The sequence below is a fragment of the Ooceraea biroi genome, chromosome 7, assembly GCF_003672135.1.
Source record: "Ooceraea biroi isolate clonal line C1 chromosome 7, Obir_v5.4, whole genome shotgun sequence".
In the NCBI taxonomy this organism is placed as follows: domain Eukaryota; kingdom Metazoa; phylum Arthropoda; class Insecta; order Hymenoptera; family Formicidae; genus Ooceraea; species Ooceraea biroi.
The window spans coordinates 187,064-212,899 of NC_039512.1; the positions used below are offsets into that span (position 1 = coordinate 187,064).

Below are 25,836 nucleotides of genomic sequence, written 5' to 3' on the forward strand. Positions count from 1 at the left end.
GATTAGGTAAAAGAAATGAGATTCAAGACAGAGCTATAGAAAATGTGACAATATATATTTTATATATATATATATATATATATAGATGTGTGTGATATGTATAATATCGTTTATCTTCAGTAACATTGTTTTATAAATTATGTATACATATTAGATTATGTATACATATATTTTACATGATGTTAATAATATATAATAAAAAAATAGATATTTATGTATAAATTTAAGTTACAAAGAGATATATAACTGTACATGATTAGTAAAAAAAAAAACAAGAGGTAAAAAAATAATTAATATACCAATGTCTTCTCTGACAATGAGCCATAATAAAAATATGTTTGAAATGTATATATTCTTCTCCAGAAAGGCTATTCTTGTATGTATACATATATGTATATTCGTCTACTTTCTTTCATAAAGTTTACTCAATTGTAATTCACCGGTTGTGATAGAATCTATAACCCAGGTCTCTTTCAAACCATTTTCACCAATGATAATTTTAGCAAACTTGACATTCTCGGTAATGTGGCCGCCAGCTGTTTTTACAAGTTCCTTAAGTGTATCACACGGCACTGTGGTTTTGTGTTCAACATATATGAATCCACATGCGGTAAATAATTCTGGGATATACGATGGTCCGAATAATTGCCTGTCTTTCCGATTCTCCTGCGAAATTCAGATATTCACATTGCGTAATGCACGTGTACTTACGAGACTTATACATGTTCTATAATCATAATACATGCATAATCTTACTTGTACAGCTTTAGAGAAATGTTTCATCTCAAACTCTTCTGGATTTAACCACGCGTTGTTCTCCAAGGATTTGAGAACCCATTCCAAAGTAATGAGCCAACAGCCCCTTATTATTCCACGAAGCAGATTCATCGTACGCACTCCTGTGCTTACAACGTGAGTTGTTCGTCTTGATACATTCAATTCCATCTCTGCTGCGCCGAGAGATTTGATGATGCTCTTCACCAAATTTTTATCCCTACATAGCATAATAGTTTTTTGTGAAATAAGACAAAATTGTAAGACAAGCGGTTTAATCTATAAATTTCCCTTACCCTTTCGATAAACCAGTCGTCACAATGACGATCTTTTGCGATTTATATTTATTCCATTGAGTAGATATTGTACGATTATTTACGAAATCATCTAAGGAATCTCTATTTTCTGTTGTTCGATCTCTTTCATCTTGTTCGTTCTTTTTCAATATGTTCAACACATTTTCTTCGGCAAATTTCTTGATGACAATCTTCTTGCTAACAACCTTCCTTGGTTTTCGTCTTTTCTTTTCCTCTTTTTTCTTATTCTTAAATGTATCATAATCACTATCTGACCATGTTTCTTCGTTCACAATGTTACGTGTGACGCTTGTCTTATTCTTGCTATCCGCTAATTTTCTCTTTGGCTGCTTTTTCTTTAATATTTTATTCTTTTTTACAGATATCGGACTCTCAGATGTACACTCGGATGTATTCTCTTCCAAAGGAGTAAGAGAACACAATTGAGAATTTTCATAAAGTGGCAATAATTTTTTTCTGCCCTTTCTCGTTGGGCTACATTCTGTGTTTTGCGGAGTAATTATTTTCTCCTCTATTTTGGACGCTGTTTTATTTCGTCTATTTTCTAAAATAATTTTGTCAGCTTCATTTGTTTTTGACGTTTTGTTTGATACAGGAACCTCATTTGGAACTGCTTTTGGATATCTAACATTAGAAAAAAAAAAGCACATTAGTCCATTTTATAATAAGTATACAAAATTATATAAATGAAAGGGCGGCACACTCAAAGTAACTCAAAGTACGCGTAACAAGTACAGTATACATTGTACGTTTGTATACTTACACAGCGGACTTATCACCACCTTCTTCGGTAATGACCGAATTTATATTATTGCTACTAGATGCTGTACTGCTACCGAAAGTTTGCGTTTTGTACCTTAACTGTGATTTGAGCAGTACTGAACGACTTATCGGATATGGAGTAGCTGCAACATAACTATCTCCACTGTTATTCACACGCTCGTTGTTGTGACATTTAACATTTATTATGTTACTAAATCCATTATCTGTTCTTTTCTTGTTATTACTCCTTTCAGAAATTTGCTTTCGTGTTGAGATATTTCTTAATCTTTCAATTAAACTGATGTTCTCCAACGAGTCGACATCTTCTTCTTTATTTTCTGACGCGGATGAACATCCATCTACACTTGAATGATTTCCCATTAAATCATCAACGTGTTTGTCTTGGATCGACGATTGTTCACTAAGAGAATTACTTTTTCGCCATGTTTTGCGTATGGAGTCTACAGATGTATTCATTTGCAATAAAGTCCATACAGAATCTATCGTTTTACGCTGATTTTCCAAAGCTACTGGCTCTTTATTGTTGGTTGTTGTAAACTCTTGATTGTTATCAATAATTCTGTTGCATTCGTTTAATTTCTGAACATTCCTCGCTTTGCTAGCCGTGGTCATTGTGTCTAACGAAGTGTTTACATTTAAAGATGATCGGATTGTGTCATCACTATCAGACAAAGATAAAGTACGTTGTCTCTTGTTTTGATTCCGAGTAACATTATCATGTTCGTGTGTTTGCAATATATTACGTGATTTTCTAATGACTTCAATCTGTTCAATGGATAGTTGTTTAGGTACACATGTGTCTATGCACATACTCTCCATATCTTGATCGTTCACAACGTTTACATTGAGCGAGTGAGAGTGTGCAATAAGTTTCTTCATGGCAGAAGTATCGTCCTCTAGTTTCTGTACAGTTGCGTTTTTACTTTCTTTCAAACCGTTTTCTTTGGAATCTTTCTCCATGTCATTTTTTATATAATTCTTTGTATTTAAATTCTTATTTTGCAGAAATGTATTCTGACTTATTTGGATACCAACACCATTAATCTCAGAGGTCATTTCCATGGATATTGTCTTATTTGTAGTATGTGTATACCTGTCTACTTCACATACAGTCTTATTTCTTTTTCCATCTATTTCATCATCCTCAATGAAAGTAGAGCAAGTAATGGGCGCACCTATGTTGACGCTTTGATCACACCGTACAGCCGAGTACGTGCTGTTGTGGTTTTCAAATTGACTTTGCGAACGTGACTTGGACAAGCTGAGTCTTCGGTTGCTGCTGCTACTCAATATAGGACTGTTGCCTGGATCTGCTTGCCAAAGCGACAGCAACGGAAACTTTTTTTCCAAAATAATATCTTCTATAATTCTACATTTTTGCTTATCCGCTGGCTCGACAAATAATAGCCTTTGAGATAATCTAGATTTATCCAGAGTTCTCATAGAGTTTTGTTTGCCGCTGCTTGTAGGTGTAGCAGTAATACCAGAACATCCATTCTCTCTTTGCTGATTATTCACAGTGTGTTGTTTGTGTTTTAATACAGTTGCTTTGTTCTCTAAATTGATTGTTGTATCTAACATAATAACTAATTTGTCCTCAGCATCATTTTCTACCTCATGTGTGCTACTCATACAGTGATTTTTCTCACTCCCAAGTACCACCGCTGTTTTTATCGAGAGCTCGTTCTGTCTATCAAATATCTCTTTAGTCTTGTTCAAAATAGCATCTTTTAAACGTTTGCAGTTTGTTTCAAGAGTTTTCTCTTTAATGCTTACGTCCTCCAAATCTATCGTGAGACGTTTCAATGGTATTCTCTCTTTACAAAGTGGTTTTCTGCTATCATTTACAACATTCTCCTCACAATCAGATTGACGATTCTTCTTTTTGTGGGTAGTCTTGCTTCTCGACAATCTTCTACCAATTTGAGTTTTATTCGTTTCCCTTTCATCGTTCGCGATTTCCGTTTTCCAGAGAGATCCATTACCGGAGTCCGTTAAATCTGTGCTGTAACTCAAATTGACTTGCAGAGAGCTACGTCGATGCTTGAAGCTGTCGTCCTCTTCTGACTCATCTGATACAATCATCTTTCTCTTATTGGGACTCATGATCCTAACCTAATATCATCATATTGGTAATATTACTATATATATATTATTATTATTATTATTATATACAATTATCACTAATTTATATATTGTTATTACGTACTTGTGACACATACAACGCAGTATGTATGCACACAAAAGTATATGAGTTACATTACTCAAGTGCGTTGGAAAACATCCGTTCTCGTCAACGTTCTCGTTGAGTTTAATCCAGTTTAATGTTGCAAACAACAATTACCGCCGCACATCACCACTTTCATACATCAATCAAATCATTAACTGTCAAATAAGTTTTCTTCCATTCCACTTACTGCTTATTTATACAACGGCCATCTTGACACAAACATCATGGATTGCGCCATGATGAAAATTAGTACGCGTAATCCTGCTGCGAGCGCTGAGATCGCGTCGAGCACAGACGAGCGATTATGTCAAATGTAGAGCTTTCTACGTGGAGAGAGGTTGACAACTTGACGGTTGAACGTTCAGCCGCAGTGAGCTCTGTGAAAGTGCGTAACGCGTGTAGCGAACATGAGCAAAACGCAGGTACGACATCCATACGTTAACTGTCTACGTTGCGAATTTACGAGAATGCTTCTCGATAATTTTTAAAAAAATGTGTATCTAAACAAGAATTACCTGTACTATTAGATTGTTGTGTATAAGCGGTTGGTAGGAGAGTGAAACCATACTGTTTACTTGTTTGAATCTGTCGAATGATAATGTCATTTAATATTTTCTTTATTTTCTCATGCAGGAAAATTCAGTTGAGGATGAAATTAATCTTTTTAACCCGACTATATTGGATAGGTTGCCAATATCGCATGTTCCTGGATTACTCATAAGACCATTAAAAAACACAGATTATGAAAAAGGTAAAGTAGATGCAATTTTTAAGAACTTTTTTAATATTAAAAAGTTTCTCACCTAAATCATTCATTTCGATTTCATTTATTAATTATTAAATATGTTAGGTTTCATGGTGCTTCTCTCTCAATTGACCGATGTTGGAAATGTTACCAAGGAACAATTTTTAAGTAAGTTAACACACTTTAGAATTAAATTCTTAAACTAGAGAAATAACAGGATAATTCCTTTATTTTTATCATTTATTTAGATAGATTCTACAGTATGAAGACTGCTGGTGGTTACTACGTTGTTGTTATCGAGGATCCGAATGCTGGAAAAGTAATTGGGTGCGCGACATTAGTCGTAGAGCAAAAGTTTATTCATAATTGTAGCATGGTAAGTTTTCATACTTTCTTGTCTTTCTTAAAATATAATAAACATGATATAATATGACATAAGTTGCAATCTTTTTTTTCAGCGGGGACGCCTAGAAGATGTGGTAGTCAACAACACTTACAGAGGCAAGTCGCTAGGAAAATTAGTGGTGACAATCATAGTGCAGCTAGCACGCCATTTTCACTGTTACAAATTATCTTTGGATTGCATAGATCGTTTAGTGCCATTCTACGAGAATATCGGTTTCAAGCGTGAACCTAACAATGCAAATTATCTCAATATGCGCTTCCATGGTGAGAAAGCCACTGAACAATCTCACTTATAGTAACACACGACTGTTTTATCGCCTATCTGATAACGACCAATCACGAATTTCCTCTTACATATTTATGACTCATTACCCATATGGACAGGAAACTCAAATATTACATTATCCTTGACCAATTTGCAAGTAGAAAAACAATCGTGCAATTTGTGTTTTCTATGGAGTTTTATCTCATTTTATAATAGATAAAAAATTTTGTAGTTTTTGTTTATAAAAAAGAATTTATGACATTGATTATGTGAAACAAAATGTATTGAATATGTTATGTCGTTTGTGTATCTTAATATTCATTAATTTAATATATCCTCTCTAGTTCTAATTTAAAAAAAAAAGGTGGAGTCTATAACATACATATAAAGCATACAGTCATGTAACTATATAGCTTGTAAAAAGAAGCAATTGTTAAATAAAATAATTAATTTTACTTAACATATGTATATTTTTTCATGCATATAATATTAATAAATAATATTATAGAAAACATTTTTGGATGAACTTTCCACATCAGACAAGTTATAAATAGAGAAAATACTTTCATTGTATCGTAATATTTAATTCACTTAATGTACAATGGTACATATTAGTATATACGGCGTATAATTGGTTTGCTTAAATCTTCTTCGGAGATGTACTGGGTCGTATTCTTATTGCCCGTTTCGCTTCCATCTGTCTTTGTCTAGCCAGTTTGCGTTCCTCTCTTTTTCTTCTGGCCTCTTCAAATTTATTATTTCCAGTAGGTACGGCTACGATTCATAAAAATTTATTATTTCCGATAAATAATAAGACGATATATGCGCGTTGTATTATTTAAAAATCCAAGCTAGATGTACCTGGTTGCTCTACAGGTTGAACATCCTCGAGAGGTTGAAACTCTGAATCCTCCCATCCTACCTCGGAAGAATCATTTTTATTTTGAACACTTTGGATTGTTTCTTCTTCCTGTAATAAACAAATGTTTTATACATATAAATTTTATAGATCACATTTATACATATAAATTTTATAGATCACTATATAAAATCAATTCCTTTTTGAGAAATATTTGATTGAACGTCACTTTCACTATTACGTAATATCTGATACTAAAGGATTAATTATTCAAATTTTATATGAAAAAAATTTATCTAACCATATAATTTCCGTAAATTAAGTGCTTATTTCTAATATTGTATTGATATTTATTTTTGGAGAGTTATTTTTGATAAGAAAAAGAAGATTGCAAGTTGCTTAAACGACTTGTTTCCAGTTTAAATTTAGAAACGCATATAGCTACTATACATGTATCGGTAGATATTCAAAGCGAAACTTGACTTGGCACAAAAATATCGTAAAATGTCAAGTGACAAACCGGTTCCTCCTCAAGGCTGGTCCACTGCTCGTTTGCCTTAGGGGAGTGGCCGGATGGCGATATACTACTAGCTGGATTCAATGGCACCGATGGCGTAGCTGCAGGCTGTTGCTCCATGTCTCCCCAGTTATCGGCATCCCAACAATCCCAATCGCAATCAGAATTTGTATTTTGTGTATTTTGCGTGTCATGCTCGTGATCAGGATCAAGGGACGTCATGCTCGTTGCACTGCTCGTAGTGGCAGTCGTACTGGCACTGCTCTGGGAGCTACTGGCTTGTTCTAAATTAAATAAAAAAAAGCAGAAAACAAAGAAAGGTAATAATAGGTAGGCTGGTTTCAATGATATTTAAAAATGGAAATTATAGGAATGAGTACGTATATGATATTAGAATGCGAACCTAAGGAAGCAGGTTTATTTAATAAGATCCTCGATGTGTTATTTGACGATTTCGGCGTGTCTGATTGACTGCGATAGAATTTCGCTGTGACCGCTGTAACAGCCCATCCAGCCCATGTTGCCGCGGCGTTGCTGAGGCTTGGTGTCGCGGTGTTTACATCCGCCTCTACAAACATTATTCTGAATCGTTATCTATCTTCTAGAATTTTAATATTACAAAAATATTAATATTAAAGAGATTTGAGAACCATGTGTATACTGACCCATCGATTCGCGAAGACCAGGATCTTCAGAGACCGTCTCAAGCTTAGATAAGAAACCTCGAATGGTTCTGAATGCATTGTCTCGTACACCCTTGTCCACGTCTGTAGTAAGCGGACACAGTGCCGGTAGAATGCGATTTGCAACTTCCTGCAGCAGGAAGTATTGCTGCGTTGCAGCTAGAGCCAGTATACTCGCAGTTCTAGCTGGAGGAAAAGAATCACGAGTGCCACGAATAAACGCACCGATCAGTACCTATAAGATTACATGTAAGTTTATTTAATAACGATTATATTACTTTATGGTTACTTTATGGTCATTGTATTAAAACTAAATTAAGAATATTGTACGAGTACGTATAATTACTTTTTGCCTTATCTGAGGGTGAAGATGTTGAGCAATTTTTCCAAGGCAAACTGTGGTATTCGTGCGAATACCGCCTTGTTCGTCCTTTGACTGAAGCTTTGCAAAGTATCTTAAAGTTTCGACATTAAGATTATTATAATCTAACTTTGGCGCTAAATGTACAACCGATCTTATCGTTTCTTCTCTGATTGCAGGGTTTGTGTCGAGGAAGCCTCTTGCTACCTGCAAAGAATTATTAATAACGGAAATAAGAAATTAAGTCTCTTGTTTCTTTAAAAAATCTTGAATCTTGGATCTTGTACATTAGTTAATATAATCCACTGATTATATTGCCGAAAATAGGATTTCTCCAAAGTATCTTTCACCGCAACGCAACGTATAATATAATATTAATAAAATGTATAAATGTTGAGAAAGTATTTTCATACCTGGGGGAAAATAGCTTCATTAACAGTTGCCGATTGCAGGTGATCGACGAATCGGTCCAACTGTTGCAGTAAGCGTAATCTCGTCGCTCTGTCGTTCGAAGCGAACAACTTGACGACGCAGGGCACCACCCGACGTTGATACTCGACATCAGGTAACTGAGAACCAAGTTGCAACAGCGGCGGTAACACCGCGCTTCCTGCGTCCCCAAACTCGAAGGCAGCTAATAATTGAGGCAGGATCTTGTATCTACCGACACCAACGGGAAACGAATCTAACTGACCCGCCAACTGCGAAAAGAATCGTCCCTTCTCGCCCCTCTCCTTCATCTGAATCTCTTCCAGGAACAACAAAGCGTCAACGAGATCGTTCTTGAAGAAACCTCCATTACTGCGACAACGTGCTATCACGTCTGCTGGATTTGGTCTTCCTTCCGGATTAGCTCCCGTCAATTCTCGATATACCGCCGTTATCTGCTTGGGAATCTTTAAGAAAGAAAGGTATAATCCTAAGTTAATCCACTGTGATTATAACTCTAGGATTACAACTCGGTATAACGTAATAGGGAATATAATAGAGGCGTAAGCATTCAACTTACCTGACCTGTTATTTTAAGTTGCGAACTTGTGTTGAGGGTGCCATTGTAGGTTTCCCAAATCAGACAGCCAAGTCCCCACATATCCACTGAACTATTTTATTTTTCATTCATTTTCCATTTCACAGTATTAAAATTAATATAAAATTTGAATGGTCATTATCGAAATTTTTATAAAGTTGATACAATTGGTCAATATGATTATTTACCATTTAGTCACTGGTTTTGCACTTTCTTTAGCCTCTGGTGGTTGATACACTTGAAAAGTAGCAGGTAATAAATTGTATGGTGTATCTACAGCTGTCATATACTCGACTCCACCAAGTTTCCACTCGCCACTTTCTTCATTAACGAACACTGTCCATAGATTGACATTGTTATGTCGTAAATTCCCATCGTTATTTAAAAAGTTCAGTGCTCTCTGTCATGAAAACAAAATAAAATATATTACAAATTTCTCCTTTTCAATGGACACTGTTTAGAAATATAATGCACATATCTGTTTATACGTACTGTAATTTGAAATATACCCCAGGAAAAATATAATTCCTTCTTAGGTTCGTTTTCAGAATTACATTTCTGCGTCAAACGATTATGTAATGGCTCCACACGCTCCGTTGCCAAGTAAACCATTTTGTCAGTCTACAGCAATGAAACACATACATAGTAGATTACACTCTATATAGAGGATTTATTAAGATGCTAAGATAAATCGATAAATGTTCACACCTCAAGACTGTCGAGGTACGCAAGTATACTTGGATGCCTAAGCGTCTTAAGCCTCTTGACGGCCGAGCGTGCAATTTCCAACTGTTGCTCTCCTCCATTTTTAACATCAAAAACGAAAACTGAAACATCCTCACCACTTGTAGCGCCCTGTAAAGGATCTCTTACAATGAGGCAAAATCATACTTTCATTGATTTATTAAATTATATAATGAAAATGTTAGATATAGTATATAAAATATACATTACAGAATAAAAAAAAACATAACTTTACATATTGCGTGCAATATATTTAGATTTATATTTATAATATTATTTTCTCACATCCGAATTTAAATTACCTTTCTTTTAGCTCTGTGTAGTGTCCAAATACTTTTGTTTTCCAAGCTTGGAATTGGTTCTCCTATATCATATGGGAAATCCTTAGCTGGATCTCTCGAGAAAAAGGACCACATTGTAAAGTGTATAAATTTTATCTACACATGTATAGATTATGCTTAACTCTCAACGAGATACATAATCGACATTCTCATCAAGGGTGTGCATCAGATCTATAAAACAAAATAATAAAAATTTAAAAACAGTTTTTTTTATAAACTTATTTCATTCATTATTCCTTGTTATATTGCATCGTTTTAGGTAAGTAATAATTTTCGATTTACAGAGAATCCGTGATACACTTGCGTCAGAAATGCATACATTTTATCTGTTCATAAATATGAAAAACAAGTTGTTTCATATACTTTTGTTTGGGCTACTCATCGCGTTCAATATGTCGTTTTTAATCTCTAGAAACAAATGTTCTAACAAGAAGAAACGCGCTTGTAGACGAGCATATCGCAGGTTGCACCTACTCACCCGGAAAGATACAAAAGGGTTACGAATACGCGAATTCGATGCTGCGGGTTCTTCGAGATCATCCGATAACAGGCGCGACATGTGATACGTCATTTTAACATACACGAATCGAAGAACACGAAAATCTCACAACAAAATCATGACATCATCTACCAAGAGAGCACGATCAGCAAGCCTCGCTCTGACAGCGTACGTCCTGACGTCCGTTCCTTTTTCTTTCTCAGTTTCTCACTCAACCAAACGCAAATGAATTGTATCTTGTATGTACTGTTTACATACTTATTTGAAGACAGTTTTCATGAATTCGATGGGGAAATTGCTTTATGCAAGTATTTTCGCAGCTTACTTCAAAGCACCTAACCTATGGACGTAGGGACCTACTTGCGTAGGTGTATGTACACATACATACCGTACATACATACGTTCCAACGTCATGGCTCAACCTGGCCAACCTATCTATAAAGATCAGTGTTCACACTTCACTCGCGTGTCGTTCGTTGATCCGCTGTGTGTTGAACGAAGAGATTCTTTACTCGCGGATTTTACGATACCGATTAATGATGAAGTTGAAATATGATTTAACAGATATTTGCTAGCAGGAAAACATGTACAAGTATTGTAAATATTACTCGAAGAAACATAGGGATTTCTGCTATGACATGAATTATATGATATTCATACCTATTTATACTTAAATCATATTCCAAAATAATCAGAGGTGAGAGGATCCGCGATTACGAAATAACATGACAGATCTGTCGAACTATGTAACCATGAAATTATTTATTATTCAAAATTTGATATTGACAATGAACCAACCAAAAGTCACGTACTGACAACGAATTGATATGACTTTACGTGTGTTATATGGTTGAAGGTTTCAGGGCATCACGGAAATTGTGGTAACATTAATCAACAAAAATGCCAGTCGGTGTATTCCCAGCCCTCAAATTGGGTGTGCTCTTCGTCAAACAGATTAGCAAACCTTTGGCCAAGTTTCTCGTCAATCAAGCCAAGAACCATCCACTTTTCAGGACCTACATCATCATACCACCTGCTCAGTGTAAGTATATCTTTATTCACGTATCTGTGCAATATTATGAGATACTGACATTTTATGTATTCGCAGTTTATCACTGGACAGAGGTAAAAGCGAAGATGTATGTTATGAACCTTGGTAAACCTACAAAAGTGGCTAAATTGAACGAGGCTATGGCAATCGAGTTAGGTGCCAATCTGATAGGCGAGGTGATTATTTTCAGCGTTGCTGGCGCGTGTTTGATACTGGAATACAACAGGCAATCCACAAAAGAAGCAAAGAAAGAGGAGATCCGACAAATGCAGATACAAAAGTTTACAGATGATATTCAGGCATTACACACTGTCACCTTACAACAGGAGTCGCAAATTCACTATTTGCAGAGTGCGATCAATGAACTGGCCAAGCACACGAAGCACAAAATACAAACTCCTAGTCCTGTATCGCAAACGAGTATTAGCGGTAACAGTTCAGAAGGCAACGTGAGAGAGAACAAAAATAGTAGAAATGCAGCGGGAGCAGAAAGTGGAAACGCATCATTGATAGAACGCGCCATAGTGTATTACGAAAACGATGTAAAATCGGAGAAACTTAGTTAATTGAAGTTTTATACTTTTCTTGGCATAACTTTGGGATAATCTTGAGATCGTAATGTTACAAAGCTTGAGGAAATGAAGATATTAACTGCTAGTTGGAGACATTAAAAAAGATGCATTCGCAGAGCTAAAATGTACATACATGATGAAACTTTCTTGTACAATATACATGTTGACTTGGATCGAGTTGCAGTCTGTTATGTATATTTAAACATACTGTATACTTAAATAATTTTAAGCAAATGTAGATACGTGTGATGTAATAAAGTTTACACAGGGAAACAGCTTATAATCTTCATACACATATAATATACAGCAGTTTATTAAATTGTTTCACTCTTTTATATGTAGTTCTATGTCCATGACTTGAATGAATTACCGACGGAAATTTGAAGGAAAGTATCGATAGTGAATGATAGATGTCGTTAACTGCATTGATATCGATAGCTGATAACTGTGTCGATGGCGATAACTGTGATAAGACTGATATACCGTGTATGCCTATGCGGTAATGTACTGTGTCAATTTTTAAATTTGAAAGATTGTTAAAAATGCTCATGAAAAGATGGCTTGACATCACAGATTGTGAATTGTCTGACTCGGCAAAATACAAAAGGCAATGGATTAAAGTGGGCAAAAATTATTTATTCGGTTTATGGGGATTGATTGTGCACTTGATTCTAGTATGGGGTGTACTCGACGTTAACTTTCATTCACCCATCATCAAAGAATTGCCAATTGTAGCAGCACCGAATGGAGCACCAGCTAAAAGAGTGTTGCTCTTCGTAGCGGACGGTTTGAGGTTTCAGACGTTCATAGATAAGCCACCATCTTATCTCAGGTATCCTCTTTGAAAGTTAAACATTTCATCTCACTCAAAAAAATGGCATTCTTTATTGTTTCAATTTGATCAAGTCTTCTTATTACTTCTAATAAAAAATTAAATTGGTTGGTAGATTTTATAATACTAATCTTATTGTATATAGTCACAAATCTATATTATTAATTGATGAATGTTAGTAATGTATATTTATACTTAAAACCAGTTTGTTGCGTACCTTCTTCATAGGGACGTAATAGAGAATAAGGGAGCTTGGGGAATATCTCACACAAGAGTACCTACAGAATCGAGACCAGGACATGTTGCAATCGCTGCAGGATTGTACGAGGATCCCAGTGCCATTTTCAAAGGCTGGCAGGAAAATCCAGTGGACTTTGATTCTGTCTTTAACCAAAGTCATGCTACGTGGGCTTGGGGCAGTCCAGATATAATTCCAATGTTTACAAAAGGTATTGTACAAGAAGACAATTAATCTTCACAGTTAATCTTCACTACGCATGTATTAAAAGATGCTTATATTAAAATGTCAAAAAGTTAGGTAGCAAACAGAATGTTTACGGGAAAAGTTATCCTTCCGCATGGCAGGATTTTGATGCAAACTTGAATAATCGAACAATGCGTCTGGACTCGTGGGTGTTCAATGCCTATTTAGAATGGCTACAGTCTTTGGCATCTGAGACAGTGAGAAATCAGGATGGAGTCATCCTGTTCTTCCATCTACTCGGATGTGATACTGTGGGACATGCCAAGAAACCATATTCCAGGTTTTGTTTTAGATTCATTGTAAATTGTTATAGTAAATTGTTATTATCAAACTACACAAGTGCAAATTCATTAATCAGAAGAGAATGTTGCAGGGAGTACATTGAAACGATGAATCATGTTGACGTACGAATCGAGCAGACTGTGAACGTGACAGAAACCTTTTTTGGCAAAGGTACCACCGCTTATGTATTTACAGCGGATCATGGAATGACTGATTGGGGATCTCATGGAAGTGGTTTGCCATCCGAGACTGAAACACCATTGATTGCTTGGGGAGCAGGTGTAAAGTCATTTGGCTTTCGTCAAGACGTCGAACAAGCGAGTATAGCTCCACTGATAGCGTCTCTAATAGGAATTCCTGTTCCTACAAACAATGAAGTAAATAAAAATATATCTTCTATATGTATACATAGTGTAATAGAGTAATACAGTTTGGAAAATGTTACTACAGGGTGCATTACCATGGCAGTATTTCAACGCGGATTATCAGGGATATATTGCACATGCTTTACTTAGCAACGTGAAACAACTTGCCTATCAAGTAATCGGAAACCGTGCATTAAGTTGTGGAAATAGCGGTCCTACCGATTGGCGAGAGATGCAGTTAAATGAGAAAATTCATGAAATCGAGCAACATCTGAAGAGAGGAAATATGGGGGAAGCAATTGAAGAAGGCGATAAAGCGATTGTTTTTAGCAAAGAAACTTTGTCGTTTTTCAGACAATATCAACGAACGCGATTTTTAATATGCCTGTCAATAATGTGGCTTGGCTGGATAATTATATTATTCTTAAAAATAGCTGGAGTAAAACGTCGATACTTGCGAATTTCTCTATTGTTATTAACAAACATCGGATTTGCAAGTTTATTGATAATAACATTAATTAATTATATAGGTGAGAAAAAATTTCTGTATGAAATACAGATCATAAGATAGAAATTGCAAAAGATTGGTGCAAAAGATGAAAACTACTCCGAGATCTGAGATGTAATTGCAATTTTATTTGACATATGCAATAAAACTCTTGCGCACCAATCTGTAAACTTGGAAATTGGACATTAGGCATTAACTTTTGCTCTCAGTATCTGATTGCAGGAATTGGAGATTACCGTGCTACGCATCGTTCGCAATAATCTCCGTATGGTTTGCCATCGTTGCCATAATCACGTCGACGCCTGTAGTTGAAGCGAGCAGGTGGAGAAGCAGGTGGAAATTTTTCATGGAAATTGGAGGGACGCTATTTTTGTTGGTGATGCTATTTATTGGATTGTCATATAGATTTGCTCTCAGCATAGGAATGTTGTCTACCATATTGATACAGGGAGCACAGTTGAAGAGTATACAAGCTCCTATGCTTTGGACATCTCTAGCGCTGTCTGTGTTTCCATTATTCCCAGTCGTGGAGCCACATCCACGCGTTTATGTTGTGTAAGTCAAAATGATATATCATCATTAAGTAGAGTCGTTCAAGAGAATTGAAAATTGTTTCTTGACAAATATTTTCAGGATGTCTGGCATATGTGTAACGATGTTGATAGTGATCATCAATGAAAAGTCGCGGACTCGAAAAATAATAGAAATTCTACGTTTGATCGTCACAAGTCTCGTGTATACGGAACTTATCGATGGTCGTTTCTGGATATCGTGGATCATTCTGCTGACTACACCATTGTGCATTTGGTATCATCCAACGGAAGTTAAAAGCAGAATGCTGGGCATAATGCTGGGACTGTTCTGCCCGCTTACGTTGTTGTCCGCATCCTACGAACCGCTTTTCTTCCTAACACTTACGATCAATTTACTCTGGTGGTTGCAAGCTGTTCCAACCATCTTGGAGACCACCTCGGAAGATGCGCTGACCACGAAGGACTTGACTAAAGCGGCGCTCCTTGTATCCTTTTACTTAAATATACAAGTTTTTATTAATTTACATATAACATACATCCTTAACATTGTTTTGTAGATGTTGTACACACTATTATGCTTTTTCGGCACGGGCAATATGGCGAGCATTAGTTCGTTTGATCCATCCTGGACGCGTCACTTCGTCACCGTCTTCTCCCCGTTTCTGATGACGTCTTTAATACTTGTTAAATTGAGTATTCCTTTGATAATAGTTGGATGCGCAAGCTACGCTCTAGGATCCAAGTCCATTTCTTTAGCCGTTCTCTTTTTAGGCGATTGCTTATCGCTACCTTTAATGTATTGCGTCACGCCATACGGTAGCTGGCTCGATATTGGTAGCGCTATCAGTAAATTTATTATTGCTATTACTCTTCCTTGTCTCTTATTATTGCTACAATGTCTTTCGCGTCCGCTCATGAAATTGCATTTAGAACGATTACCAACTGGTCTGTTACGTCACAAAACACATTTTGTATGATATGACATGATACAAAAAATAAAGTTTAATATGAAATTTTGATTTCGACGACGTTAACAATATATGTTAAATGACTGAAATATTTGAAATATCTATACATGTACTTATCACTGCCATTATGTTGAAATATCTGTATATACACTGATAGAAAAATTATACTAAACACACTTCTTTTTTGCGTATGTGCTGACATATATTCGATCAAAGAGAGATCTACATTCTTTATACAGTATTTGTATGATCTGCTTGTGTTACATAAAAATAGATAATTGTATTTATTAGATATTGCAAAATATTCAGTTACTTATAACATCATCGTACAATACATCGATCATTCAAATAGCGTGAAACGTGAAAATATAATAATATAAAAATGGTATCACTATCAAACAATGTAATTGTTTCACAGTATCGTTAAAGGAGTGTTTATATTATAAATTTAATTTTATATGTGCTATCTCAAACAATTTACTTACTATAGTATAATACATATAATTGGAGAAATGACACAGCAATTTAAAATTTAAATTCTTTATATTTCTTAGATGTCTTTGTGTCCTGGATTTGCTGACGTTTACGTTTGCTCTGAAACAGAAACAGATATAAATCACTATCAATGTGTAGAGAGAATAATTAATAATTTTTGTTATACACAAATACGTACCTTTTGCCGTTGTACGTGATCTTGCAGCATATCTGATAGATCTTCCCTCCTGAGATGCGCTTGTCTCGATCTCATTGTCTCCTCGTACCTCGACGCCATCGCTTCCGAGTCTAGATCAAGCTCACTAGGATCCAGCGTCAATTCTACCGCTCCGTCCTTCTCTGATCTAGCATCGCTCGCGCTACTGCTGATTCCGCCACGACGTGCAGCGATCACGGATGGTGGTGCTTGCCCGCCCGCCGCACCCGTCATATCGTACACGTGCGTGCTGCCCATCATGCTGGCCCCCAGGCCCTCCGTGCGGCGTTCCTGCAGTACTGTGTACAGCGCCGGTGTGTCACCGCCCTCCATCTCGCTTTCGATTTTCTTTTTCCTCAATTCGATGGTCTCCGGAGTCTCGAGGCCAGTCGGTATCGACGTGATACCGCTCGGTGTTATCAGGCCTTCCGCACCAGGCGTGACCAACCCGCTCGCGTCACCGTCCCCGTCTTTTCCTTCACCCTCACCGCCTTCGCCGCCCTCTTCCGCGTCTTCGTCCTCATCCTCGTCGCCAGACGACTCCGACTCGGGTTCGCCCCACATTCCCCGATCTATCTCCTCGTCCATGGCGTCTGCACCGGATGTACGAGACATACCAAAGACATCGCCGTACAAAGGTCTACCTGTTTCGTCGACGGGCGGCTTGCCCCATCCACCTGCGTGATAACCGAACGCACAACCTTCTGGAATAGGTGCGTTCAAGCCTGGTATTTTTAGATTCGGATAACTCGGAGGTGGACCGTAACGTTGCATGGCTATGAGCCACGGCGGCGGTACTTTCTGACAATTTGGACCCACTGGCATACCCAGAGCCGTACGCAGCTCGTCCGACAACTCTCCGGGCTTCTTTTCCTTAAGCCGCGTTTCAAACTCCTTGCCCTCGTAATAGAGATCCCCATGAATGGTCATACGCGGCTTCGTTTGCCACTTGAAGAACGCATCGTGCAGTTTCTGATAGTCGATGTCGATCTTGCCCAGTTTGGGTCTCGCTCGCTCTCTCATCTTCGCCTTCAGCGTACGCGTGTCGTCCCGTTCCTGCAAGCTCGCTCTCATCTCCGTAATACCGGTGCGCTTGATGAAATCTGGCAGATCGAACGGTGGCTTCTCGATACCTCGTTTGCCCTGAAGGTACTTACGCTTGAAGCACCAATGCCTCGGGACTGGAACCGTGTTTCGGTGTGCCTTCAACTGCACAAGCAGCTTTGGATCTCGCGCGGTCACGTCGTGCATCTCGACAACGTCGGGGCGGCCGACCAGTTGCTTCAACTCCGCTACGCTCAATCGCGTGAGTCTCTTGAGTTTTCGCTTGGATAGACGCGGGGCGCCGTTCTCACCAGTGCCCTGTTGCTGCTGTTGCTGATTCGCCTCATCGTCAAAATCATCCAACAGAGGCACCTTACTTGGCACACCGGTGCCAGTAGTTTGTATACTGGTCAGTGGCGGGTACTGCCCGATAGGTTCACCCTTGTCAGCCGCGTCATTTGCACTCGGTTCTGGTTCTACCAATTTGAAAGCTTCAAAAACTCTGGCAAACTGACGGTACATTGGTTCTAGGTCGTGTATGCTCGGTATCTCTTGTATGTATTCGATCTCTGGCATATCCCCCTTATTCTTAGCGTCCTCTGCACTATCCTTCTTCTGCTCGGCGTCCTTCCTCTCTCTCTCAGCATTGTGCTTCTTCCTCTTTGACTTTTTCTTCTTCTTCGTTTTGTTCGATTTGGCTTCTACCTTCTCCGCAGTTGGTTCCAATTCCGTTATGACGTCTTCTATCTGGGATACATCCTCGCTATCGTCCCTTGGCGATTTATTTAGAGAAACAACGTCGTTAGGATCGCCGCCTACTTCCTTGGCTCTCTCCGTTTTGAATGCCAAAGCCTGCTCCAAAGCTGCTGGAAGTTTAACGGAGCCACCGTCCTCTTCAATTCCATTATCGACATTTTGATTCTGCAACTCTGACGGAGGAGCTACTTTTAAGCTCAACAGACTTGGAAGAGTCTTAGTATCCATAATTGATGGCTAAAACAAAGAAAGATTTTAGAAATGGTCAACAAAACTGTAATAGAATTTACAATTAGTAACAGTTATCTCTAACTTGGCGATTTCGCCTAATACTAATTAAGCTTAGCACTCTAACCTAAATACACGTTTGGAATGAAACATAAAAGCCGCGACAGTATTGGCTGTAGGCACATTAAAAATTACATAAAGAAAAAAAATGGAATGAAACATATTCAAAATATATTTTCATACCTAAAACTTTCTGAACGACTCTTGGAGCCTTGAGGGAATCTGACTTGACGTGTATACTGATGATACAGATAACGGTACATATACATATAATTTCCAATGTATAATATTTATATATCTCACTGGGCATCAAACTCGATCAAAATTATTTCCCGGCGATTGATTTACCAGTTACCACTCGTTTCAATTCACCTGGCATCTGCACGACGAGCGCAAGTCAAGGAGTACTTTGATCGTAGAGACTGGAAACTCCATCTGCAAACTATGGAAATCAAAATATCCAACGGAATTGGTTGATTCGAAGAGAGAATCAAATAACCTAAAAAATGTCATCCGTGATGGGGGATTTTGATAACATAGTTGGCACTACTGCTTCACGCATGACCACTGGCGTTTCGACTTCGCGACACGATGGGAGGGGCATTGTGTGTTGCACAGCGGAATTGTTCATGCTTCCGCGGAATCATGCGAGTCGCGAGTGTCGCGACTCGCGGAGCCCGCAGCTTGCAGCTCGCAGTACGCAACGGACGCAAGGTGTGATTGGTCGTTGTTGCGCGTGTGAGCGCATGTCGAGGGAACTTTATTATTGTCCGGAACACAGACAACGAGGTACAAATACGTTAATACGTCATTAGTAAATCATCAATCAACGAGGAAAATAGGAGTTTGATTCGCTTTTTTTTTCCTTCTCCACTCGTCGTCGTCGGGCCGAATAATCAGTGCGCCGACACTTGTGTACCGCGAAGCGGTCAGTTTTAAGGCGGGATAGATGGTGCACAAGAGGATTTCGGGTGTTTTATTCGTGGGCGAATCGATCATGACGCGTTGACGTGCGTGCGAGTACATGATATACATTCGCGATACACCGAATGTGGTATTCGATTGCATAAAGTGTACGTTCGATGACTGTTTGTCGGTTATGTATACCGCAGCCCTTATTATTGACGCACTTTGCACGGCGACATACTGTCATCTCCCTGATCCACGATGGCCAAACTGTAAATAGAGAGACACGTAGACGCTATTGCACGTCAAACGTCAGCTGAGATCGGAGCAATTGACTCAAAGTCACTTGCACCGACGACATCTTGATTACCGACCTCGCAAATAACGCAAAGTCCAAAGGACGATCAGAGAATAGAACATTTTTTTATATATATTTTGTCAAGTCATTTATATTTTCAGTTATCGAATTCCTGATTTAATTCTTTAATAAATATTGCAACGTCTCATTAAAATGTATTAGTCAAACGCATAATCGGCAGCAAATCGAAATTCCATTTTAATTAATTATTATTAATGCATCGCGGACTACATTAATGCTGCTAATCAATGTTAGTTGCTCTCCAGTAGAAATTTAACTTTTTATAAGTTAAATTAATAATAATTTGAAATACGGACGTTTTGTCTCGCCAATCTCGCCAGTGATTTCTTTAAATGGTAAATTATTTAATGAAGTTTTGAAATAATTCTCTTACATATCAGACGCTAATCATTTGTATTCGAATTGAAACATCGAACTCTCGAAGACGAGCAAATACCTTACATTTTATTAAATTAGTAATAAAAATGCTAATCCACGCTAACAGTATTAACGTATGTCTCATTATAAATTCATTTATGTCTCTTCATTTACGCTATTTTCTCATGTTAATTTATTAATCCGAGTTCACTCCACGTAGAATACCACGCATATATGATAATGCACTCGCTTACGTATCGTAATTTGTGTTTCCACGTGCTGGCATCATAATCAATCCACTCGTGTGCTCTCACATCGTTAGCAAGTAGATTTTCACGTTGTCGATAACAGACAGAGATAACGTTATGTAAGACCGTCACATTTTTGCGGCATCGTGTTTCCGTGACGCTCCTTGCAGTTTGCGCTTTGGGATTGGATTACTCTCTGGAAATTGAATGCGATTTGCATAGATTCGTATCTAGCTGGGAACGTATTCAAAGTTGAGCTAAATTTTTTAGATTACCACACACGATCTAGTCGAGTTCTCGTCGCAAGCTTCTTAAATTGTTTTTCAATCTGCGCTTATTGTAGAAAGGCTCTCGCGAGCACTCGTACTATTTATCAAGCTGATAGTACGAGCTCTCCTGACACGCATCAAGAGCAAATGTTGCTCACATTTCGATTGCTCTCGCATCAACTCGAGATAGAACTGTGACGTCATTAATCACCTTCAGAGCGATCCAAATCCGTTTTAGCTGAAAACTAAATTTCTCTCTTGTCGTTTCATTTTCTTAGGCTTGTTTTGATTTATGTCTCTGCGAACAAGTGCACACAAGTGCGTGATATTTCGTGATGACGATGCATAAATTCAGCCATCTGGTCACTGTATCGTATATCTTTACGACACGTGACGATTGCTATATTACAACACGCGATAAGAAGGACGTTGGCGACGTGAGATAAAGTTCAAACGATCGAAGGAGCGATTGCAAAAGCCACTTTCCTCGACGCTGATGCTGTTGAATTATCGCCACTGATGTTGAAATCTCCCTCTTTCTAAATCCACAGTTAGAAGCGTTCCGTATATTTATATCACGGCTATTTTTCGCTCCTCAGAAATAAATATAAATATTCATCAGGAAAACTGTCGCGCGTTATCCGCAAAGATTCACTCTGGAGAGTTCGCCTTTTTCCGCGTTTCTAAAGTCAAGTACCATCAACTTAACTGACTACAGCGCGTACTCTGATCCTATTTTGATGTCAGTGTTATCTATCCAGTATGAACTAATGATAACATTTAGCTCGAGCTCTTGCTGAACTATTTGTTACCAATAATGTTAATAGTTGCCAGTCGGATTTTTATCTTTCTTCAACTAGTATCTAAAAAAATATAGCGCTTAGTCATTTGGGATTTTATACATATGTACATCGAATTACCACTGTGTGTATTTAACTTAGTAAGTAGTAAGACTGGATTGCGAGTGCTGGTGGTAAGTTTATAAATAAATGATACTTTTATGCAAAGAAAGAAAAATAGAGATGATAAAATAAAATTCTCGTTGATAACGAAATGTAAATATATGTGGAAATGTATATGAAGAAGCAAAGATCGATAAAAATCCGTTTCTAAAATTGTGAATCTGTAATCTTTAACTTGTACTCTTTTCCGGTATCTTAATGCGATGTGTAAACATTCAGGCCGTAGCTGATTAAAAAAGATGTACTTTATCCGTGCGTCACTCCTCCTACCTACAATTTTGTAAAGCAGATACGATATGTTTGCAGTACTATTTTGCACGTACTAGTGTGCGTCACCAGTACGAAACGCGAAAGGACAATCTGTATGAGAGTCACTCGGTAACGAAGCAGCAATTGCAAGGAGAGATGAGCGGGCATGCAGCTCGTTCCGGCGAAGGTGGTCAAGCTGTTCTGGAGCGCATTCAGGTTGCTGGAAAACACGTCTCGTCGACATTACTTACCAAATCGAATACACCAATGGAAAGAGAAGATGTGGACGTGACGGTAAGAAAATATAAAATGCTCTTGTGCATATTAATAAATGCTTATTATAGTAGCCAAATGTGTACTTACATATATATCAAATCACTGTAAAACACTGTAAATTTGTGGAATTTTAATGGAAAACTAATAATGTGCTCTCAAATTATATGCTAATATGCTAACAATAATTAATGCAGAATTATATTGGTTATTAATATTAATTACACGTTATATTCAACATAAACGTTACATATAGAAGTAAGAATATATTTATAATAAATAACGTTGCACCTACATATTCTGCAGGTGAAACAGAAAAAATGTACGGGAAAGGAGAATATTTCGAATACCCAGAGAGTCTGGACGAGTTTGGTGTCCGGCGCGATAGCGGGTGCTCTGGCGAAGACGACGATAGCACCGTTGGATCGCACAAAGATCAACTTCCAAATCTCGAAGCAGCCTTACTCGGCCAGGGCGGCAGTGGACTTTATAATCAAAGCGATGCACACGGAGGGTCTTCTAAGTTTGTGGCGTGGAAATAGCGCTACCATGATCAGGATCATACCGTATTCAGCAGTGCAATTTACGGCACACGAACAATGGAAAAGAATTCTTAATGTAAACGGTTCGGAAAGGTATAATTCCAAAGACGTATTTGATACGATTTGATATAAGTAGATATAAAGATATAAAATCAATCTAAAGACATTATTGATTTGCAGTAAAAAGCCATGGGCGAGTTTTCTTGCGGGTTCCCTCGCGGGCGTAACGTCGCAAACGATGACTTACCCGTTGGATCTGATGCGCGCGAGGATGGCGGTGACTCTGAAAGCCGAGTATAAGACTCTGCGACAGGTATTCTGGCGAATCTACAAAGACGAAGGAATCCTGGCGTACTATCGCGGCTTCACTGCCACGCTTCTTGGTGTCATCCCATACGCGGGCTGCAGCTTCTTCACATACGACATGCTGAGAAATTTTCTAACCGGTGAGTCGGCACGTCCGTTTGATGAATTCTTGATGACTCGATGCCCGCCGGCGGTGGCGGAATTTTCACACACCCGCACACGCACACATATTACACATGCGAAAAGAGAAAGAGTCGTGGGTTATACGAATGAGAGTGGCTGTTGTATATGATCGTAAAGCAGGGTACCGGTGGGGCACGTCGGGGGCACCCTGTTTCCCCGTGATATTGGGACAGTACTTACTTTAATAGCGACGCGCTCGTGTCGAGACAAGCCCGACCGGCGGCGTATTTCGAAGTGCTGCGTGCTTCATGTTCGATGATGGCTACGTGTCGATGAACAGTGCACACGGTGACTATTCCGGGATTCTCGACCTCGCTCATTTGCGGCGGTATCGCTGGAATGGTTGGTCAGACAAGCAGCTATCCACTGGACATCGTGCGGCGGAGAATGCAGACGTCGGCGATCAAGGGACAGCACTATCACACCATCACGTCGACTATCGTGAAAATTTACACGTGAGTTTAGCATATTGTTTAAACTTTAAACCGTCTTCTAAACCGAGCATTGCTCAGCGATTTTTAAATCATCACGTTCTGCGTTTTACAGGGAGGAAGGAATAATGGCTTTTTACAAAGGTTTGAGCATGAATTGGGTAAAGGGTCCCATTGCCGTTGGAATCAGCTTTGCCACGCACGATACGATACGAGACACGCTGAGAAAGATCATTTCTGAAGACAAGGAAACGTAGAATTGACAGAACGATTAATACTATTACGCCTTACGACAGATTAGAGACAGATCATTAATAATTATATTATATATGTACATATTATGTATTATGTAACAGATATTATTTTAACATGTTCCAAGCCGTTTTTCAGTAGTTATCATTTTCAGGCCACGTCTACCAAAACTTGTACACGTTTTAATTTTACAAATATCTAAAAATTATCTACTTTTTCGCTTTTTCTCAGCTGGAAATATATTTTTTAATAATGAAACTTGATGCAACTTAATGGACATCATAAGAGACGTACGTAATAATGATACCAACAATTATTCTCTTGCACTTGTACGATATTTTATCTACGATAAAAATATCACTTGGCCTGAAAATGAGTTTAGTGTGTACCGAAAATGGTACACTGCGGCAGCCAACGTGTTAAAGATTTATTTTAGAATTAGTTTCAGCATGAACCTCTCCAAAATGACTTTATAAAAAAAGAAAGAAGACGAAAAATCATGCACAAAATATCGTTGTCTGACAATGACATGAAATATTGCATTAGTTGTATCATTTGTAATGATTTCTAATAATTATAACGATGTGACGGGAGAATAGCTCTGTGACTTACTTTGTGAGGGCATTTCTCCAAATGGCAGCAGGAGAGATCATTAGTACAAATTGTTAAATATTATGTACATACTGTTATTCCAAACGTTATAGAGATTGTTAAAGTTAGAGAGACATAATACACATGCATGTGCACAGACAAAACATGTGCTCTGTTTGATTTGGTAATATTAATAATAATAATAATAGAGAAGTATCGTTTCTCTAGCTGCCTCAATAACCTTTACACACACACACACACACACACACACACGTGTATATATATGTGTGTGTGTGTGTGTGTATATATGTGTATATATAAATAGATATGGTTGGAAATATTTAATGTCGGAATATGATTTCAAACTTGCTTTGATCATCTTGCGAGCTCTGTGTACGATACAACAAGCTAATATACTTTGCACCCAAAGACTTTGCATATGTAATCGAAAACTGCGACACTTCCAATATATTTTTTACTTTAAAAATAAAAATACTCAAGAAAATTCTCAAGAGAGAAATACTGATTTTTATCATCATGTAAAATGTTTTATGATCATGTAAAATGCAGAAATATTATTATGTGCAGTCTCAAAGAGAACGTTTGCGTTTAAAATTGAGAGAAATTCAAATAAATCTTATTCGATTATCATTTACAATATAATAATTAATTAACTTGGATATCGCAATGAATAATCCATGTCATTTGCTTCTTTAAAACGACTGACAATGACAATTGATAAAGACAATAAATCTTAAAGTTTGAAATGTTATAAACAAGTTTACGTCGTAACTCTATGTTACAATTAATTAACTATAACAATTAATTATCAATAACAATTTTTACTTTGATATGTCGACATTAAAGAATAAATTTACATTTCATACATAAAACCATTAAACGAAAACTTTTGTGTTAAATATTATGAATTATAATTACTATTTTATGCAAGAATCTATTTTGT

The 25,836-nt window shown here is 37.7% G+C and overlaps 7 protein-coding genes and 1 long non-coding RNA gene across 13 annotated transcripts; 4 read left to right on the forward strand and 4 right to left on the reverse strand.

The window, feature by feature from the left end:
* Positions 1-333: 333 nt before the first annotated feature.
* Positions 334-4,334, reverse strand: LOC105288021. Its single transcript, XM_026971177.1, has 5 exons — positions 4,084-4,334; positions 1,855-3,989; positions 1,071-1,715; positions 757-994; positions 334-666 (listed from the first exon to the last, which is right to left on the reverse strand). The coding sequence occupies exons 2-5, from the start codon at positions 3,978-3,980 to the stop codon at positions 403-405; spliced, it is 3,273 nt and encodes a 1,090-aa protein (XP_026826978.1). The 5' UTR covers positions 3,981-3,989; positions 4,084-4,334; the 3' UTR covers positions 334-402.
* A 73-nt stretch (positions 4,335-4,407) lies between these two features.
* On the forward strand, positions 4,408-5,975 carry LOC105288020 (probable glucosamine 6-phosphate N-acetyltransferase). Its single transcript, XM_011353964.2, has 5 exons — positions 4,408-4,526; positions 4,738-4,855; positions 4,955-5,017; positions 5,098-5,225; positions 5,308-5,975. Exons 1-5 carry the CDS (start codon positions 4,512-4,514, stop codon positions 5,548-5,550), a joined length of 567 nt encoding a protein of 188 aa, XP_011352266.1. The 5' UTR covers positions 4,408-4,511; the 3' UTR covers positions 5,551-5,975.
* Positions 5,976-6,086: 111 nt separating this feature from the next.
* On the reverse strand, positions 6,087-10,854 carry LOC105288022 (N-terminal kinase-like protein). 3 transcript variants are annotated; one of them, XM_011353967.2, is made up of 13 exons: positions 10,683-10,854; positions 10,013-10,222; positions 9,675-9,821; positions 9,459-9,587; positions 9,155-9,366; positions 8,949-9,039; positions 8,353-8,835; positions 7,925-8,146; positions 7,561-7,813; positions 7,299-7,463; positions 6,899-7,179; positions 6,381-6,489; positions 6,087-6,293 (listed from the first exon to the last, which is right to left on the reverse strand). In XM_011353967.2, the coding sequence occupies exons 2-13, from the start codon at positions 10,124-10,126 to the stop codon at positions 6,160-6,162; spliced, it is 2,340 nt and encodes a 779-aa protein (XP_011352269.1). In that variant the 5' UTR covers positions 10,127-10,222; positions 10,683-10,854; the 3' UTR covers positions 6,087-6,159. The 3 variants fall into 3 exon arrangements, with proteins under 3 accessions (XP_011352269.1, XP_011352268.1, XP_011352271.1); XM_011353966.2 differs by having other exon boundaries at positions 10,530-10,854; XM_011353969.2 differs by having other exon boundaries at positions 10,809-10,829.
* A 27-nt stretch (positions 10,855-10,881) lies between these two features.
* On the forward strand, positions 10,882-12,446 carry LOC105288023 (putative OPA3-like protein CG13603). Of its 2 annotated transcripts, none has more exons than XM_011353970.3 (3): positions 10,882-11,247; positions 11,407-11,592; positions 11,659-12,446. In XM_011353970.3, the coding sequence occupies exons 2-3, from the start codon at positions 11,451-11,453 to the stop codon at positions 12,165-12,167; spliced, it is 651 nt and encodes a 216-aa protein (XP_011352272.1). In that variant the 5' UTR covers positions 10,882-11,247; positions 11,407-11,450; the 3' UTR covers positions 12,168-12,446. The 2 variants fall into 2 exon arrangements, with proteins under 2 accessions (XP_011352272.1, XP_011352273.1); XM_011353971.3 differs by having other exon boundaries at positions 11,414-11,592.
* Positions 12,447-12,621: 175 nt separating this feature from the next.
* LOC105288025 (GPI ethanolamine phosphate transferase 1) lies at positions 12,622-16,196 on the forward strand. Its single transcript, XM_011353973.3, has 8 exons — positions 12,622-13,005; positions 13,234-13,454; positions 13,544-13,769; positions 13,863-14,148; positions 14,222-14,666; positions 14,854-15,199; positions 15,278-15,662; positions 15,735-16,196. The coding sequence occupies exons 1-8, from the start codon at positions 12,716-12,718 to the stop codon at positions 16,152-16,154; spliced, it is 2,619 nt and encodes an 872-aa protein (XP_011352275.1). The 5' UTR covers positions 12,622-12,715; the 3' UTR covers positions 16,155-16,196.
* A 136-nt stretch (positions 16,197-16,332) lies between these two features.
* Positions 16,333-19,352, reverse strand: LOC105288024 (splicing factor 3B subunit 2). Its single transcript, XM_011353972.3, has 3 exons — positions 19,108-19,352; positions 16,819-18,873; positions 16,333-16,739 (listed from the first exon to the last, which is right to left on the reverse strand). The coding sequence occupies exons 2-3, from the start codon at positions 18,862-18,864 to the stop codon at positions 16,671-16,673; spliced, it is 2,115 nt and encodes a 704-aa protein (XP_011352274.1). The 5' UTR covers positions 18,865-18,873; positions 19,108-19,352; the 3' UTR covers positions 16,333-16,670.
* A 212-nt stretch (positions 19,353-19,564) lies between these two features.
* Positions 19,565-25,523, forward strand: LOC105288029 (mitochondrial coenzyme A transporter SLC25A42). Of its 3 annotated transcripts, none has more exons than XM_011353978.3 (6): positions 19,565-19,713; positions 22,352-22,588; positions 22,874-23,202; positions 23,290-23,555; positions 23,879-24,053; positions 24,145-25,523. In XM_011353978.3, exons 2-6 carry the CDS (start codon positions 22,451-22,453, stop codon positions 24,284-24,286), a joined length of 1,050 nt encoding a protein of 349 aa, XP_011352280.1. In that variant the 5' UTR covers positions 19,565-19,713; positions 22,352-22,450; the 3' UTR covers positions 24,287-25,523. The 3 variants fall into 3 exon arrangements, with proteins under 3 accessions (XP_011352280.1, XP_011352281.1, XP_011352279.1); XM_011353979.2 differs by lacking the exon at positions 19,565-19,713 and adding an exon at positions 19,720-19,997; XM_011353977.2 differs by lacking the exon at positions 19,565-19,713 and adding an exon at positions 21,005-22,056.
* LOC109611570 lies at positions 19,780-21,181 on the reverse strand. The gene is made up of 2 exons (XR_002193993.1): positions 21,090-21,181; positions 19,780-21,010 (listed from the first exon to the last, which is right to left on the reverse strand). It is a non-coding gene; the product is annotated as an uncharacterized LOC109611570 (long non-coding RNA).
* Positions 25,524-25,836: the final 313 nt, after the last annotated feature.